General features: G+C 32.3%; 1 protein-coding gene across 3 annotated transcripts in view; it reads left to right on the top strand.

The window, feature by feature from the left end:
* Window positions 1-16,661, top strand: part of CDC123 (cell division cycle 123) — an 88,276-nt gene that overhangs the window by 45,582 nt on the left and 26,033 nt on the right. For all 3 annotated transcript variants that reach the window (XM_051961428.1, XM_051961426.1, XM_051961427.1), the window contains exons 7-8: window positions 3,304-3,352; window positions 12,983-13,058. In XM_051961428.1, coding sequence (XP_051817388.1) covers window positions 3,304-3,352; window positions 12,983-13,058 — 125 coding nt within the window. The remainder of the gene's footprint in view (window positions 1-3,303; window positions 3,353-12,982; window positions 13,059-16,661) is intronic.

Genomic DNA, 16,661 nt, shown 5'->3' with positions numbered 1-16,661 from the left:
AGTTATATACTAGCCTTTCTGGGGAGCAAAATGGATCAAAGCAATTATGTAAGTTCATTTGTTGTAATGCTGCTTGCAGAGATATCACATAGCAAGCCTCCAAGATGGCTGCTCAGGTTCTTTTTATTATGTGGTTTTTGAGACTTTTCTGGAATTTATATTTAAAGCTTTTCCTTGCCTTTCTGAGACCAAAGCTGAATTTTATAATCTTAATTTATAGAAGTAAAAATTGAACCCTTTCTACTTTATTAATTTCCCTTTGCTTAGTTAAGAGTTGAGCATAGATTTATTGGATTTTTTTTTTAACTTTGCCATTGCATTTTAAAAAATCTTTTACCAGTTTTTTATGTTCAATATTAATCCAGCTTCTTCACCTGTACTTTACAAGGCATTTTATTTTATCTTTCAGGAAAATTATGCTAGAAGTATTGTAATTTCTTATTTTCTTTTTTGTGTGAACAAAATATCAACAGAATTAAATAATATTCAGCCCGTAAAATACCGAGTGTAGTATAAACATTGCTAAAAACTCATTTTCTTTTGATGAACCAGAAGGATCATTTTGGTAGATTCTTTATTTAATAAGGTTCTTTATTTAATAATAACATTGCATATATGGTTTATTCCCTTTGGATTTTTCTGCCACTGATAACCTATAAGTTCCAAAATAGTCTATTAGAAACTTATAACCTATGGAAACATTGTTTTGTTTACAGTTAAACATGTAAGATTTATTAACCTGCAAGTTCTGTTGTCGTTTACTTCGTTGGTATTTCAAGTCCTTTCCAGCTTCAATGTACATTATACTCCTTCACATACCCTGCCATATAGGAGCTGAATTGATCTTCTTGCTGCTCTTCATGTATAGCAGACCTTCCATCTCCATACCTTTGCAGTGCTTCTCCACATTTGCAATATTCTCCCTTACATTTGTTGCTTAGAATTTCTGATGTCCTTCAAGGCTTCTGGGCTAAATCTACTATGAGGTCCTTTCTTTTTCCCTCCTCATAGAGGCTTCCCTTTAATAGTGTCTTTTTTCTTCAGGAAGGTTAGTCTGTTAAACTCTTCAGAGGCTTTAACTTGCTAGTCAATGGCTTACTCACATCTCATGGCATATTCCTTTAATGGCTTCTTCCAAATCCCTTTCTATGGTAACCCTATTGCTGTCTGAAATCTATATCATATTTACCACTCCTGGTGCCTATTTTGCCTCTTTATTTTGTCTATAACTTCCTCTAAATAAATGTATTTTTTGGCTAAGGGGAAAAAAAAGTTCTTTTGGCCACTTTTATGTGCAACCTTTCCTGATCATCTAGCCTATTTTCCACAGTTACTTTGTATCTTTTTGTCTCCTGCAAGGAGTATAAGCTCCTTGAGGGCAGGAATGGTTTCTTGTCTGCCCTTATATGTGCAGTAACTAGCACAATAGCTGGCATGTAGTAGGAATAAATAGAGACTGAATCTCTGATTTCATTGATATGGAGAATTCTAGCATCTTCTCTTAGAGAATGGCTTAGATTATTGAAAAGGTTATCTTTGTTGCTCAGGTTCACCTAACCAATAGATGAACTTTAAGGCTGTGCTTTAAGGCTTACCTTCTGTGTGCTTTTCCATGGTACCTTGGCACAAAATAGGAATTTATTAAGTGCTTGCAAATTAATTATGATTTACCAAACTAAGCCTTGAAAGTACCAGAGAAAAGCATTTAGGTGGGAAATTTTTTTCCCAGGCACTTTACAGGGAGATAATTTTCCTCTCAGCCAGGAAATGCCTATGTTGCTTAGATAAACAAATGGAAGAACAAACAATTTTTAAAAACCCTTTATACTAAGGATATTATGTGGAATTTTCTAAGTTTAGAAGAAAAGCTTATAAATCTATGCCTCGATTTCCTCATGCTTTAGATCTTTGGTTTAACCCATGTGTGAAAGGATATCTATTACAACATGTCTCCCAAGTAACCACTTGAAAGTCTGCCTGAAGACCTTCAAGGGGAGGCAACCCACCATCAGAGGTTTTTAAATATCATTGTATTAGTGAGAATAGCTAAGTCATTAACAGTTGATGTTCTTATAATAGTACTGTTACTTTGTACATAGTAAATTTCACTTTGCATCAGCTCATGTAATTTTTTCAAGATTTTTCTGAAAACATTTGCTCATTTCTTATATATAGCATAATAGTATTCCATTACAATCACATACTACAAATTATTCAGCCATTCCCTAGTTGAAGAGCATTTCCTCAATTTCCAATTCTTTACCACCCAGATAAGAGCTGCTACAAATACTTTTGTACAAATAGGTCTTTTTCCTTTTTGTTTTTAATCTCTCTTTGAATACAGATCTGGTATTGGTATTGTTAGGTTGGAGAGAATGCGTGGTTTTATAATCTGTTGGACATAGCTGATATAAATTTTTATGATTTGCTTCTAATTCTGCCCTCTGAGATTAAACAGAATGAGGAAAATCCTCCCCCACTTCAGCCATTTAGGTATTTGAAGACAGCTGTCATTTTCCTTTTGAATCTTCTCTTCTCCATGCTGACCTGTCCTACTTCCTTCACTTTATCTCATATGACACCAACTCAAGACCTTACTGTAATGGTTGCCTTCCTTTGTAAATTCTAATTTTTGTCAATTTCCTTTTTTAAACGGTTGCACCCAGAACTAAGCATAGTTTTACAGATGAAATGAGAGATTTCAGTTTCCTCATAATATCAGTTTTTTGGTTAACACATCACCCTGTTTACTCATACATAATGAGGTTGTAGCTCCCTGAAACATCCAGATCTTGAAGGAGGTATATATACTTCTAAGAAAGTAAGATGCTTCCAAGAATTACTCCTATCCTAAAATGGTATATTGTAAGTTTTGATCACTAAAATTTGTTTGGGCAGAGATTAAATGACTCTTTCGTAGAAACTAAAAAGATAATTTCTATACTGGATATGAACTTAAATTATATGACCTAATAGTTCCTTCCAGATCTTAAGATCTTTTGATTCCATGTGTACTATCATAGGAAATAACTCCTTATTCTCATTACAATTATTACTAAGTTTACTTCCTAAAGAAAATTACAACATAATTGATATAATAAAATATATATAAATAAATGGTTACTTTTAAAAAATAATAGATGATATAGAGTGATAAATTTTTATAGTTATGTGTCCAATCAGATTTCTGATTATTTTATTAATATTTCAACAAAATATTACTCTCTTAATTGATAAATTTAGTATGTCAGTTTAATAAAGTGGCAGCAAGAAAAATAAAGTAGAAATACTTTTCTTTTAAAGGTTTATTCACTGTACTGATGATTCCCCAGACCCTTGTATGGAATATGAGGTAAGGAAAGCCTTCCTTTTTCTTGATATACCAGTGTCTGGTACTTGGTAAATAACGAAGAAATGTTTGTTGAATTGAATTTATTGAAGTGGTTCTAGCACCCAAACTTATATACATTAGAAGTAGTATTTATTTTTACATAAAAATAAAATTTAATGCCTTTTTTTTTAAAGAAAGGAAAACCTAGAATTCTACTTCTTCGTGTGTTCTTTAGTTTCTTCTAGAGCTGTCTTTAAAGAATATGATTAATATCTTCTTGTCTAACAATTGTATTATTCTACTCACTGTTACATAAAACAGTGTCTGTGTCAGTGTGACACCTCAGATATATCACTCTGAATCTTTCTTCTGTAATCATGATAAAAGATTTTGATAATAATCAATTAAGTGCATTAATAAGGTATAGATACTAATATTTTATAGGTTTACTAGTATTTTTTAGATATTAATTATACTAATAACTTCAACTTCTTGAACAAAGCTTTTAATTGATAAAAGTTTTCATTTTAGCATGTTTAGCAAATCATAATTATTGGATTGGGCAATTAAGACCTATAATTCAAAACTTGTATAATTATTTATGAGGCCATTAAGCAGCTACTGAATGGTAAAGGCTCTGATGATAAAAATTACTTTTCATTTTTTACTAATTTCTTCTTTCATCTTCCAGATTTTAATAGGTCATTGCATTGTTAAGATTTTGCCAACATATTTTATTCTTAAGCTTGGGCAGAAATATGGCAGTATCTTGTTGGAACATCAGAACTGAAATAGTAATAATAATAATGATAACTAGTATTTATATAATACTTACTATGTGCCATAGTGTGGTACATGAGAAGTATTTTACAAATATTCTCATTTATTTCTTGTAATAACCCTGGAACTGAGGTGCTATTATTATCTCCATTTCACGTATGAGGAAACTGAGACAGACAGAGGTGGGCAAACTAGCCCACATTCATATTGCTAGTAAGAGTCTGAACCTGGATTTAAATTCAGATCTTCCTGACACCAAGTCCAATGCTCTATCACTGCACTTCCTATAATGTATATAATCTAGACTTTTAAGGATTTTTGTTATTCAGTTATACATTAAGGACTTTGGAAATGCTGTTTACATAGTCATTCAGGTTTTTACTTTTAATGTTTTAACATGTCAGTTATTGATACATAGGAACTTCTGTGACCTGATATTTTTGTATTTTAAAATTAGACAACTTATTTTTCATTTGAATATGTTATTTATTATTATGCTATAATATCAGCATCATATATGCTAATATATAGTATATAATATTGCATATGCTATGTGCATTAAAATTAGAATGCATATTTTCCAAAGCACATTTTAAAAATGTAACAATTTTAAGACTTTATTGTCAGTGTAGTCTACAAGATTTTGGTCAGTTTTATTTCTTCTTTTTACTTCTTTCTGAATCAGTCTTTCTGATAGATTATACTGAAAACACACATTTATATTAACCTTTTTTTTTTTTTTTGGAGAAAAAGAGTTAATAGATGCTAGATGTGACATGACAACTTAATATAACATAGAAGATGAAGTAGATTACATTATAACAAACAAAAAAAGAATTGTAATTGACATGGGAATTATCTTTGAATCATCTTGTTTATGGTTAGACCATTGACTTATCAAATCTAAAACTGAGTGAACAAAAACAAGAAGAAAAAAAGACAGAAAAATTGATAGAATAACAAGAACAGGTTCACACCTCTTCCATCCCCCTACAACAGAAAACCTTCTCCAGAAACATCTAGAAAACACACCTGACCAAATCCTAATTGGGACAGTCAAGAAAAAAAAAATCACACTAAGTCTTCCTCCCCTCCCCCCAGGTTAACATAGGGAGATAGACATTACGGAGGTCTCTGGACATGGAAAGGGAGTTTGATCAGGAACTTGATGAGTAGTATTTCAACACTGTGAAGGACTTTGTCCTGAAGCAAGAGGAAATTGTAGCTTCAATGCAGAGCAGCTTATACTTATACATACTTCAGAATTGGGTGCCAGTTGGTATATCTATCACTCCTTACCCATTTTTGGGTAACAGATCTAGGGCAGATGCCCTATGAGGGCAGGGCATAGGGATGGCATTCCAGGCAAAAGAGTACTCATGGGTCCTGAATTGGTTACCTAAAGAGGAACAAGTTATGAAGTAAGCATCAGGTAGGTCAGGTCCCAATTCTAGCTTCAAGATCAGTCCTCAGTGAAATAATTAGGGCAGATTCTTTGAGCCAGTGGAACTCTTCTACTGGGCAGTAGTGGCTGACTGAGTTCAGCAACATTCTTTTAGAATTTCAAATAGGCTTGTTTCTTAGAAATCAAAACCTAGGTGAAAAAAAATTTTTAAATAATAAGCTTTTTATTTTTCAAAATACATACAAAGATAATTTTCAACATTCACCCTTGTGTTCCAAATTTTTCTCTCTCCCTCCCCACCTTTCCCTTCCCTAGACAGCAAGTAATCCAATATAAGTTAAACACGTGCAATTCTTTTAAAAATATTTCCACATTTATCATCTTGCACGAGAAAAATCAGATCAAAAGAGAAAAAAATGAGAGGGAAAAAAAAAGCAAACAAACAATAATCAAAAAGGTGAAAATATTATGTTATGATTTACATTTAGTCACTCATAGACCTGTGAATGCAGATGGCTTTCTCCATCACAAGTCTATTGGAACTGGCCTGAATTATCAGGTAAAAATGTTGAGACCTCAGCGTGGGGGGCAGTTATTGGACTTTGCCTTAGATTGAATGAGCACTGAAAGTTTGTGGGTCCCAGTAGTGAATTCTTTGATCTTGAAATAACGCAACTCTGAGTACCTCATGAAAGCAACAATAAGATCAAGTCAGACATCCCCATTACGCTCCAAAAAATGTGCAGAAGTTGGCCTTCAAAAAAATAAAGTCCAATAAAAAATAAATAGTAAAATCTAAAGTTAGGGAGTAGGCTGGAAGAATAACCAAAAAAAGTACAAAAAACTTATTATGGCAACAGAGAGCCTTAAAACAAAAGCCAAGAAAAAAAAAATAAGATTCCAAATTATCTACAAGCGAAGTCCCAAAGAAAACACAGTTTGAGCATAGTCTGAAAGGTGTAGGAAGAGTTTAAAAATGTTTTTATATGTGAAATGAAAGTATTAAAGAAAAAAATGGAAAAAATGAAAACTATAGAAAAAGTTTGAAAAGTAGAATTAACAAGAGGTGCAAAATCTTGTCTAAGTAACACATCTTAAAAATTAGAATGAACTAAATAGAAACTAGTGACTCCGTAAGAGAAGAAGAAATAGTAAAACAAAGTCAAAAGAATGGAAAAAAATAGAAGAAAATAAAAATTATCTTGTGAGAAAAATAACTGACCTGGAAAATAAGTTGAAGAGAAAATAAGAATCATAAGGATTGTCTAAGTGCTCTATTAAAAAGTCTTAGACATCGTTATTCAAAAAATCTTAAAAGAAAATCACCAGCTCTCTTAGAAATAAGAGAGCAAAATGGAAATAGAAAGAACCTACTGATCATCACTTGAAAGAAACCACAAAACGAAAATTCCCAGAAATCTTATAGCCAAAATTCAGAGCTTCTGGATCAAAAAAAAAAAAAAAAAAAATGCTGGTAACAGTAGAAAGCCAAAGTTTAAATACTGAGTGGCCACAATAAGGATCACAAACTGTTTAGTATCCACCAGTATAAAGGAGTGAAGAGTTTAGAATATGGCATTCTGGAAGGCAAAGAATATGAGCCTATAGTCAAGAATAACTTAAGTAGAAAAACTGTATAATTCCACAGGGGGGGAGAATGGATCTTTAATGAAATGGAAGACTTTCAAGTATTCATGATAAAAAGACCAGAGCTGCAAAGAAACTTTGAGGTACAAACTCAGCAATGAAGAGAAACATAACATAATTATGAATAAGCAGTCATAATAGACTAAACTTGGATAAACTGCTTACATTCTAATATAAGGTGATACAACTGTCCCCTCTGGTATCTTGGTTCATAGAGTGAATCTAATTAGCATGAGAGTGGTTTTGTTTCTTGATCTTAAAAGAAAAATGCAAAAGAAGAAAATACTGGGAGAGGAAAGGAGGAAGGAAGGTTAGAGTTATTTGTCTCATATAATAAGGCTGCTCAAGTAGAACTTGATGTAAACAAGAAGGATGCAAGAAAAGCTTGACATTTCTTTTTTATCCTCATCTAAATTGGTTAGAGAAGCAAAGAATATAGACAAAGGTGGGGACAGATATACATTTTACTCCATAGGAAAATAGAAACAAATAGGGAAAGTGGAAAAGGGAAAATTAGAGAGGGTGTAGATTAATGGAGAAATGAGTTACAATTAAAACACTAAAAAAAATGTACAAAAAATGCATAACTTTTTGCAGTGGCAAATAATTTGAAGCTGAGGGCATACTCATCAGTTGGAAAATGGCTGGAAATATTGCACTGTATCAATGTGATGAAATACTATTGTGCTGTGAGAAATGATTGAGATTTCAGAAAAATCTGGGAATACTTATTTAAATGATGCAGTGAAGTGAGTGGAACCAAATAATGTAAAGTGACAATAATGTAAAGATAAATAACTCAGAAAGAGTTAGGAGCTCTGATAATTATAATGACCAATCACAAATCTAGAGAAATCATGATGAAATATGTTTCCTATCTTTTGAGAGGTAAAAGACTTGAGTAAAGAACAAGTCTGTTTAGACAAGACTAATAAGAAAATTAGTTTTACTTTACATGTTTGTAATAGGAGTTTTATTTTTTCTTTATTTTTTAGTGGAAAGGGGAAGGACTTTTGTTGATAAAAGTAAATTTAAAAAAAAAATAACAATGACAAAATCATAAGGCATACAATTAAAAGAGCATACAATTAAAAGAGTTATTCTTTCTTGAGTAATTTTAAACCAGCTATTGTATTGCCATTCAAAAAATGGAAAATAAGCAACAAAAAAATTGTACTGACACTGATCGCAATCTTATGAAGAAGTTTAACCTGCAGAAGTTAATTGCCACAAGGAGACCAAAAAGGTCAGAAATCAAGAACATCTAACTTACTTGACAGAGTAAGTTGCCGTCAAAGACAATATCAATTTAGAACATAGACCTATTTTTATTTTTTGACAACCCATTTGTATCTTGACATCTTTTTTTTTTTAATGATAGACAGTTATGAGTAGTATTGTCTTATAAAGCAGGAAAAAGCAATGGAGGATAAAACCAGTTTAAAGGAAGCTTGTTAAGATAGCCAAAGTCATCGTAAGGGCTGACTGAAATTGAAAGGAAGGCAGCAAATAGGAAAAAAGTAAGGAACAAATATGCAAAAATCATTAGAGCAGTTTTTTTTCTCTTAACACAAAAATGCATCATGCTTGAACCATGGCCTCACAGTCTTTGTTTTTGATGTTAGAAATGTAGCACTAGTTAGACATAGCACTAAAGAAAACAAAGGTGGGAAAGCAACCTGATTGGACCATGTATATGTAGCTTGTGGGTGACACAATCATGAGATATGTGAGAGGTAGTTAATCAAGGTAATTAAAGGAAGAGAAGTTTTGGAAGGCATGGAAAAAACCTTGGACCTCAGTAGTATTAAAAAAATATAACCAAGAGAATATCATTTATTATGGACCTCTATGCTTACCCTTCTTCCCTTTTATATAGAAACTTTATGAAAATCATCTTCCTACATAAACTGAAGACATACTTATACTTGATGAGGGTATTAGTAGAGAACAACTAGTCTTCTGTAGGCAGTATTTAATGATAAATCATATTTTTACTATTTTCACATCTAATTGAAAGGTGTAGCAAATATAAGATCCCAAGACCACAACCAGTTATTGGTTGTGAAAATTTTTTTGATCTGATAGAGTAAAATAATGTCTAATATATTTGTTTAACAAGATGTCTCTCATTTATATATTACAATTGCTCAAGATCTTTTTAGAAGGTATAACAAAAGTAACCTTGTTTGCTAACCCTCTGATCATAAACAACAGGTGAAATATAAAATTGAGAGATGTATCTTTACCAAAGCTTTTCATCACTGTAATGGAAGAGATGCAGCAGAGTTCAGGTACAAGAAACATTCTCTGTAGATGATGAAATTCTTTAGATGTTAATATTTGTGGATGTCTTTATGTTTATTAAATTAAAATCTGGGATGTTACAATGTGTTCAGAAAGAGAACTGTGAGCATTCAAGAGTTTGACCATTGATAAAGACCCAGGGGAATGAATATTACCCAGATTGAAGCCTGCATTTTAATGAAAAACTTACAGCACATGTCCATCAGTTTGTATACCTGGGACAGATTTTACAGGTAAATAACAAGATAGACCTAGAATTGAATAGGTGAACAAGGATGCATTGCTTTTGGAAAATTGCAAAACTTCCTTAATAACCCTAAACTTCCCATGAAAATGAAGGCTCCTTCCTTTTTTAAATACCATCATTTTACTCTTGTTGCTTTATGACAACAAAATATGGAATGCCAAAGTCTCCAAAACAAAGGTGATTTTCACAGAGAGAAATGAAAAGGCATGAAGAACTTTGAAGAACAACTGGAATTCATTATCATGTAATTATATGATAGGAAGAGAAGATGAACTAGCTATTTGACAAGAGCAAGGGATGGTAGGCACCAGATTCTTCATTAGTATTTTTGTTATGTCAAGAAAAAGCAAGGAGGCTCTCCAACACTTTTGGTGGCTCCTCTGTGGCGAACTTATGGGGGGGGGGGACAAATGAGAATTACACAAAATGAATTCTAGTCTTCATTGTCCAAGAAAATTTCAAATCAAAAAGATTGCAGATTCATTTGAGTAAATGATACTTTTAATTTTAATTGTAAAAACTTTAAAAGCTAAAGGTTGGGTTTGTTTTGTTTTGGTTTTGATTGAGAAAAGGTCTCATCCTTTTGCTATTTTTAAAAATCATAACTTCCTTGAGAATAATCACCTCATATCTTGTGTCTTTCATAGTACCTAGAATGGTACCAGATATATAGTAAGGACTCAATAAATATTCATTAAGTGAAGAATCACAGATTCTGACTTGGAAAGGACTTCAAAATAGCATTTAGGATATTCTGAACAAAAATATGCAGTAGCATCCCTGACAAATAATAGTCATTCAACCTCTGTTTGAAGGTTTTTAGTTTAGGGAAACCTATGCCATTCTACTTTGGGAAAGCTCTTAATTTTTAATGCTTTCTCTTAATTCAAGACTAAATCTGCCTCTTAAATTTTCACCAGCTACTTTAAATTTTAGACCCCTGGGCCAAAAAAAAAAAAAAAAATCTAATTCTTCTTCTATATGATGACCTTCCAGATACATGAAGATCATTATCCTCTACTATGTTTTCTCTTCTCAGACATCATCAAGTATTTTTAAAATCCATACTGATTCTTCCTTCAGCAATTTCTTAGTTGTCATAATGACCAGTAGCCCTCTTGCAACCCAGGTTTCTTTCTGGATGTGCTATGATTTTTCAATGTCTTTTCTAATCTGTGGAATCTAAAATTGAACACAGGTCTCTAGATGTGATCCAGCAATATTCTATCATTCCCTGAAGGCATAACTTTTCTTAATTCAGTATAGGATCACATTAGCTTTTCTGGCTGCATTATCACATGCTAATATATCCTGACTTTATTATCCATTAAAGATCTCAGGTCTTTTTTCAGATTCTAGCCATACTTTTTACACATCTTATAATGATATATTTTTTAAGTCAAGCATGATGCAGTTTATTTCCTTATCAGGTTTCAAATCTGTTTAAATTATTAATTAGGCCTTCTGTTCTGGCTTGTTGTAATCTTTTATCAAGATTTAGAGGGGTTCATTTCTAGGTTAGCGAAAGATTGGTGAATTTTCTAGCTATAGCAGCTACTTAAGACTGAGATCCATGGCATTGGAAGGGTAATGCATACACTACTGAAATTAAAATTGAAATGTTCAAGTATCATGATCATTATTAATTTTGGTATAAGTTTGGTGGAAATGAATAGCTTCTTTGACATTGCAGTTCCATGACATTGCCATTTTATTTGCCTGGTGTAGTTATTGTTTGGCTAAATGTGATTTCTACATCATCATAAAGACCTTTCTTGACAAAGACTAATACATGGTTGTCATGATATCTTGCTAATTGTTACAATTTTACTTTTTTACAGATTAGTATATTTCATTCAATATTCAGATCAGAAAACTGGAAGATGGAAAAAGTATTATTATAGATGTTGATTAGTTTTTTTGTGTCCTCTAAACTCAGTTCCAAAGTTCATGTCATTGTGTTATGTAATAATAACAGTTGACATTTATGTAATATGTTAAAGTTTGCAAAGAATTTTATCTATGTCATATTATTTAAACCTTATAGCAATTCTGTGAAGTTGGGCTTAGGGATATTCCTCCCATTTTAGATATAAACATTGTGGGGCTCAGAGAGATTAAGTGACTCATTTATAATCATAATCATTCAATATCAAGAAAGAGAGATTTTTTTGGTTGCCATTTGAGTCTTAGGTATAATTTTGTTTCCTTTTTTGAAAAAGTTTTCATTGATATCTCTTGTTTTTATGTCATCTATATTTCCCAATTTGTCCCTGGTACTTTCCTTTTCAGTCATTCTTTACAACAAAGAATAAAAAAGAAAAGCTGTTAAGCAAAATATCCAAGAAAGTGAAGATATCTGACATTAGTCCATAATATTATGGCATTGTATTTCATTTGTCTTATTTTTCCCCTTCCATTTTTGGTGGTGTCATCCCGTATATTATTTTTCTGGTTCTGCATTTTACCATATTTATCATATTCATAATTTCTTAAAGTACAGTAACACGTGTAGCAGAATTTGTTAAGTCATTCCCTATTTGATAAGAATCTGCTTTGTTTCTGTTTATATATGTAGGCAAGCTCCTAGACTAGTATTTTATTGTTGCCTTTCTAATTTTTTTTTGGTATCAAACCATAAAAATTCATGATAAGTACTATATCTACAGTGTTTGAGGTAGAGGTAGCTCTGAACAGTTTTCATAAATTTTGAGGTGAGGGAGCCTCAGTTGTTGTGGAGAAAATGTTTTCCATTTGTGATCTTTGAGGGAGGCGCATTTTTCATATTACTTATATAAGCACATTCAAAATAATAAAAAATAACATTTTCCATAAAAGTTTCAATAATTTTTTCCCTTTTTTTACTAAATGATCTGATAGGCAGTGTGATATGCTGGACAGAGAACTTGCCTTAGACCTAGTAAGACCATAGTTCAAATCCTGCCTTTGTCACATATTGATTGATTTTATGATCCAGGACAAGTCACTTAATCCTCTAGTATCCTCAGCAATTTTCTGTATTAAAATTGCAGAAAAGGTATCATTCTGCATTGATAGAGTTAGTTCCCTATATCAGTCACAGGACAAGTCCCTTGTCGCATAAGAAGACCATAATACTATCCTACATCCCATGCCAAGAATATCATGATTCCTCTGATAATACCACTCTTTGACCCTCTATGTATTCATACAAAGGTAAATATTTGTAATTCCTCTTCACCTTTTCTTCTTATATGATAATGATACATTTTTCTTCTCTTGGCAGCTTGTTCTTCGAAAATGGTGTGAATTAATTCCTGGGGCAGAATTTAGGTGTTTTGTCAAGGAAAATAAGCTTATTGGTGAGAATCTTTTTTGATTTTTTTTTTCAATAAAATACTTTAAAAAAACTAAACTTTTTGTGTAATAAGTTACATGTAACTATAGAATTGGTAGTTAAGAGGTTAATTAAGTTAAAGGATTAGAGTTAAAATATTATAAATAATTACAGAATTTTGAGGCATTTGATATATTTATTATTTTTTAATTAGAAAATTCCCTGCCCAAACTCTTTGACCATTTATTGATTGAGGCTTTTACTCTTACCATTAAAATATGTTACTTATTTATTTTGTAAATGAGAGTCTTATCAGAAATTTGCTGCAAAAATTCTCCCCACCCCCAATTATGTTTCTCTTCAAATTGTATTTCATTTGATTTTGTTTACTCTGCCTCTGGCTTTCTCATGCTATAAATACACTCTGTCTCCATAGCCCTTTCTCTAATTTTTAGGTAATACCCAGAACCAGTATTTTAAGGAAAGTGACCAACATGTTAACAAATCTCATTTGATTGCATTTTTTGGCAGCTCTAATGGTTTAAAAATATTTCTTATGTCACTTGAAACCTATCTCCCTGTAATTTGGATTTTTGGAATCCCAGAGTTAGGAGGGATCTCAAGGATGGGCAAATTCAGTATCTTTTCAAAACTTGAATCCTTTCTACCATATTCTCAACAAGTAGACCTTCATTCAGCCTTTGCTTGGAGTTCCCCATGGTAGAAAACTCACCTTCCACATCAAAAGTCTGTTTCACATTTTGGGATCTCAGATAATTTCTCTTTGTTTTGAGAATAAACATAAATGCCATTCATTTGTACTAGTTCTGCTCTTTGAAAGCAGTACTGAAATCTCAGTATGATGTGGCAGTAACAAAAGTGGCTACAATCTGAAGATATGCATTGATTCTAGTTCCACTCTCATGAATTGCACAGGATAAGTATAATCCCTCTTTACCTTGACATTCCTTCATATATTTGAATAATAAAAAAGCAGCAGCAATAATGATAATATTAGTTGACAATCAGGTGGTACTTTAAAAATTCACAAAGTAATTTCTTTATTACAATCCTGTGGTATATATAAGTATTACAAGTATTATTGTCTTGGAAATGACAAAATTGAGGCATAGAGAAGTTAAATATTTTTCCCAGTGTCACACAACTAATAAATATCATCCAGGTTGGGATTCTATTTCCTGTTTCTGTTGCCTCTTAAATTCAGAATTCTGTCCACTATGCCCCAATGCCTTTGAGGTCCAAGATTCTAGTATGAAAAATGATATCAACTTCCAAGAACAGTGCAACCAAAGGAATAATTGGTCTAGTACAGTCAAGGTCAAGGAAAACACTATGGAGAGGCAAGCTATTGATTGCAGTGATGGATTTGTTTTACAAAATATATTAACTTTGTGCTTAAATAATCAGTTCCCATCTTACTTTGCTGAAAGCACTGTAGTTGAGGACTCTAACAGATATATTTTTTCCTAGCTTCATAAAGATAATCAGAGAAGTTAACTTTTTTAATTTTTAAAAATACTTCAAACAGGCATAACATTTTTATATGGAATATTCTTCTGTAATTAAATAATGGAAAAGTACAAATCACACATGTTTGTTAGCCTACACTAAGTTATTTTTGAAATTCCATTTAGTCAACTTCATCCTGCTGAAAGTCTTAATTGAATATATATAATTGAATATAATAATAATTCTTTTAAAAGTCCAAAAGGAATTTGTTTGTGACAAATAAACAGTAAAGCATCCTCTAGCTCCTCAGGTATACAGGTATACAGGTGCTTAATAAATATATGATAGAAAAAAGAAATACTTTATTGCCTGGTATATTCTCAATTATCAGCATTCCCAGTTTTAACTTTTTCATGTCATGGTTTCCTTCAGCATACCACACTCGCTCCGGTTTATCAGTGTCCTCTAAAAAATAGGACCAGAATATAAGACATTTCAGTGGGATTTCGTGAAAAGAATATTGAATTCAAATCTAGCCCCTGACATTTACTTTTTTTGTGTTGCTTCTTGGTGTCAGCAAGAGTTTCTCTAAGATTACTAGGTGCAGACCAGTTGCTGATCTGCATTAATGGAAGGAAATTTCACTCTGGGACTTTCCCACATAATGATAGTTAACATTTATAAAGCATCTACACTGTGTCAGGTACTGTGTAGTTAACATTTATAAAGCATCTACATTGTGTCAGGTACTGTGCAAAATGCTTTACAATTATTATCTTGTTTGATTCTCCCAACAACCTTGGGAGATAGATGCTCTTGCTATCCCTATTTTATAGATGAGGAAACGGAGGCAAAAAGAAGTTAAAGGATTTGTAGAATTATATAGCTAATAATTGTTGAAGCCTTATTCAAAAATGCATTCTCCTACGATGGCAGCAAGATGTAATACTCACTTAACATATATATGTAACACTCACTTAATATATATATATATATATATATATATATTTTGCTGCCTTAGAGAAATTCAGCAAGTGCTTAAGCACCTATATATTATTCAACTCTCTTGGATGCTAGAAATCTACTCTTTAGATACCCTGTTTTATAAAAATTCTCCTGCTTTATAAAATTAAAACTGTAGAACTAATAAGTGTTCGCCAACCAGATATTGTAATAACATTTTTACCAAGTCAGTTCTCTATAGAAGTTACCTCTTAACCCATACCTGTCATATGAAGTGATTGTTGTAGAGATTTAGACCAGCAGTATATACAAGATATATTAAGATGCATACCATGAGAAAAACTGTTACTTTGAATTCATGATCAAATCAATAATGGTTTAGCAATCTAAAAAGTGCTGATATTGGCTAATGCCAGATAATAACTTTCCCCAACAATAGATTTCTTTTCAAAGAAGACTTGTTCCAGTTTTCTGAAGTTGAGTTAAGGTTTAAATTTTATAAATGAATACTCATGTAGAAAATACTACAGGAGTCCATCTAAAAGCGCTGGTGATGTACAACAGAGGGGCCAGATTGATCATATTCTTTTTGGCTGATCCACCTCTTCTGGAAGATGTCTTTATGACTCCAAGCCCTGCACTCTTATCCACTGCACCAACTAGCTCTGTCCTGATGACTGATGCAACAAAACCAAAAATGAAATAGTATCTGCCTTTAGGTTCATATTTTAATGAGTGAGAGCTAACGTGTGTGTATGTGTGAGTGTGTAAAACATGTTATACTGACAAAATGAATTCAAGCAGGTTTTGGGAGGGAGTACATTAGCATTTGAGGATGGGGGATGTAGCTCAGAAAAGGCTTTATGTAGAAGGTTTAATTTTAACTGATTCTTGGAGGAAATCAAGAGCTGCTAGTGTAGATGCTCAAGACTGGAGATGAGATGTGTGTGCAGAAAGAACCATGAGCTGGCTAGTATGTCTGTATAACACAGTGAGTAGAGCAGAGTAATATTTGTGAAGTTTAGAAGGAGCAAGATTGTGAAAGAGTTGCCACATAGAGGAGTTTAGTATGCTCAACAGGAGGTTTTTGTTTTCAGATCTCATCTGTGACGCCAGTTGTACAATTTAGACAACTTATTTAATATTTTTGAGCACCAGTTTCCTTATCTGTGAAATTGAGAATAAAAAGTATAGC

This window comes from Antechinus flavipes, chromosome 5 (genome assembly GCF_016432865.1).
Source record: "Antechinus flavipes isolate AdamAnt ecotype Samford, QLD, Australia chromosome 5, AdamAnt_v2, whole genome shotgun sequence".
In the NCBI taxonomy this organism is placed as follows: Eukaryota; Metazoa; Chordata; class Mammalia; order Dasyuromorphia; family Dasyuridae; genus Antechinus; species Antechinus flavipes.
Note: the sequence above shows the minus strand (reverse complement) of the source record. Positions and strands in the feature narration are given on the sequence as shown.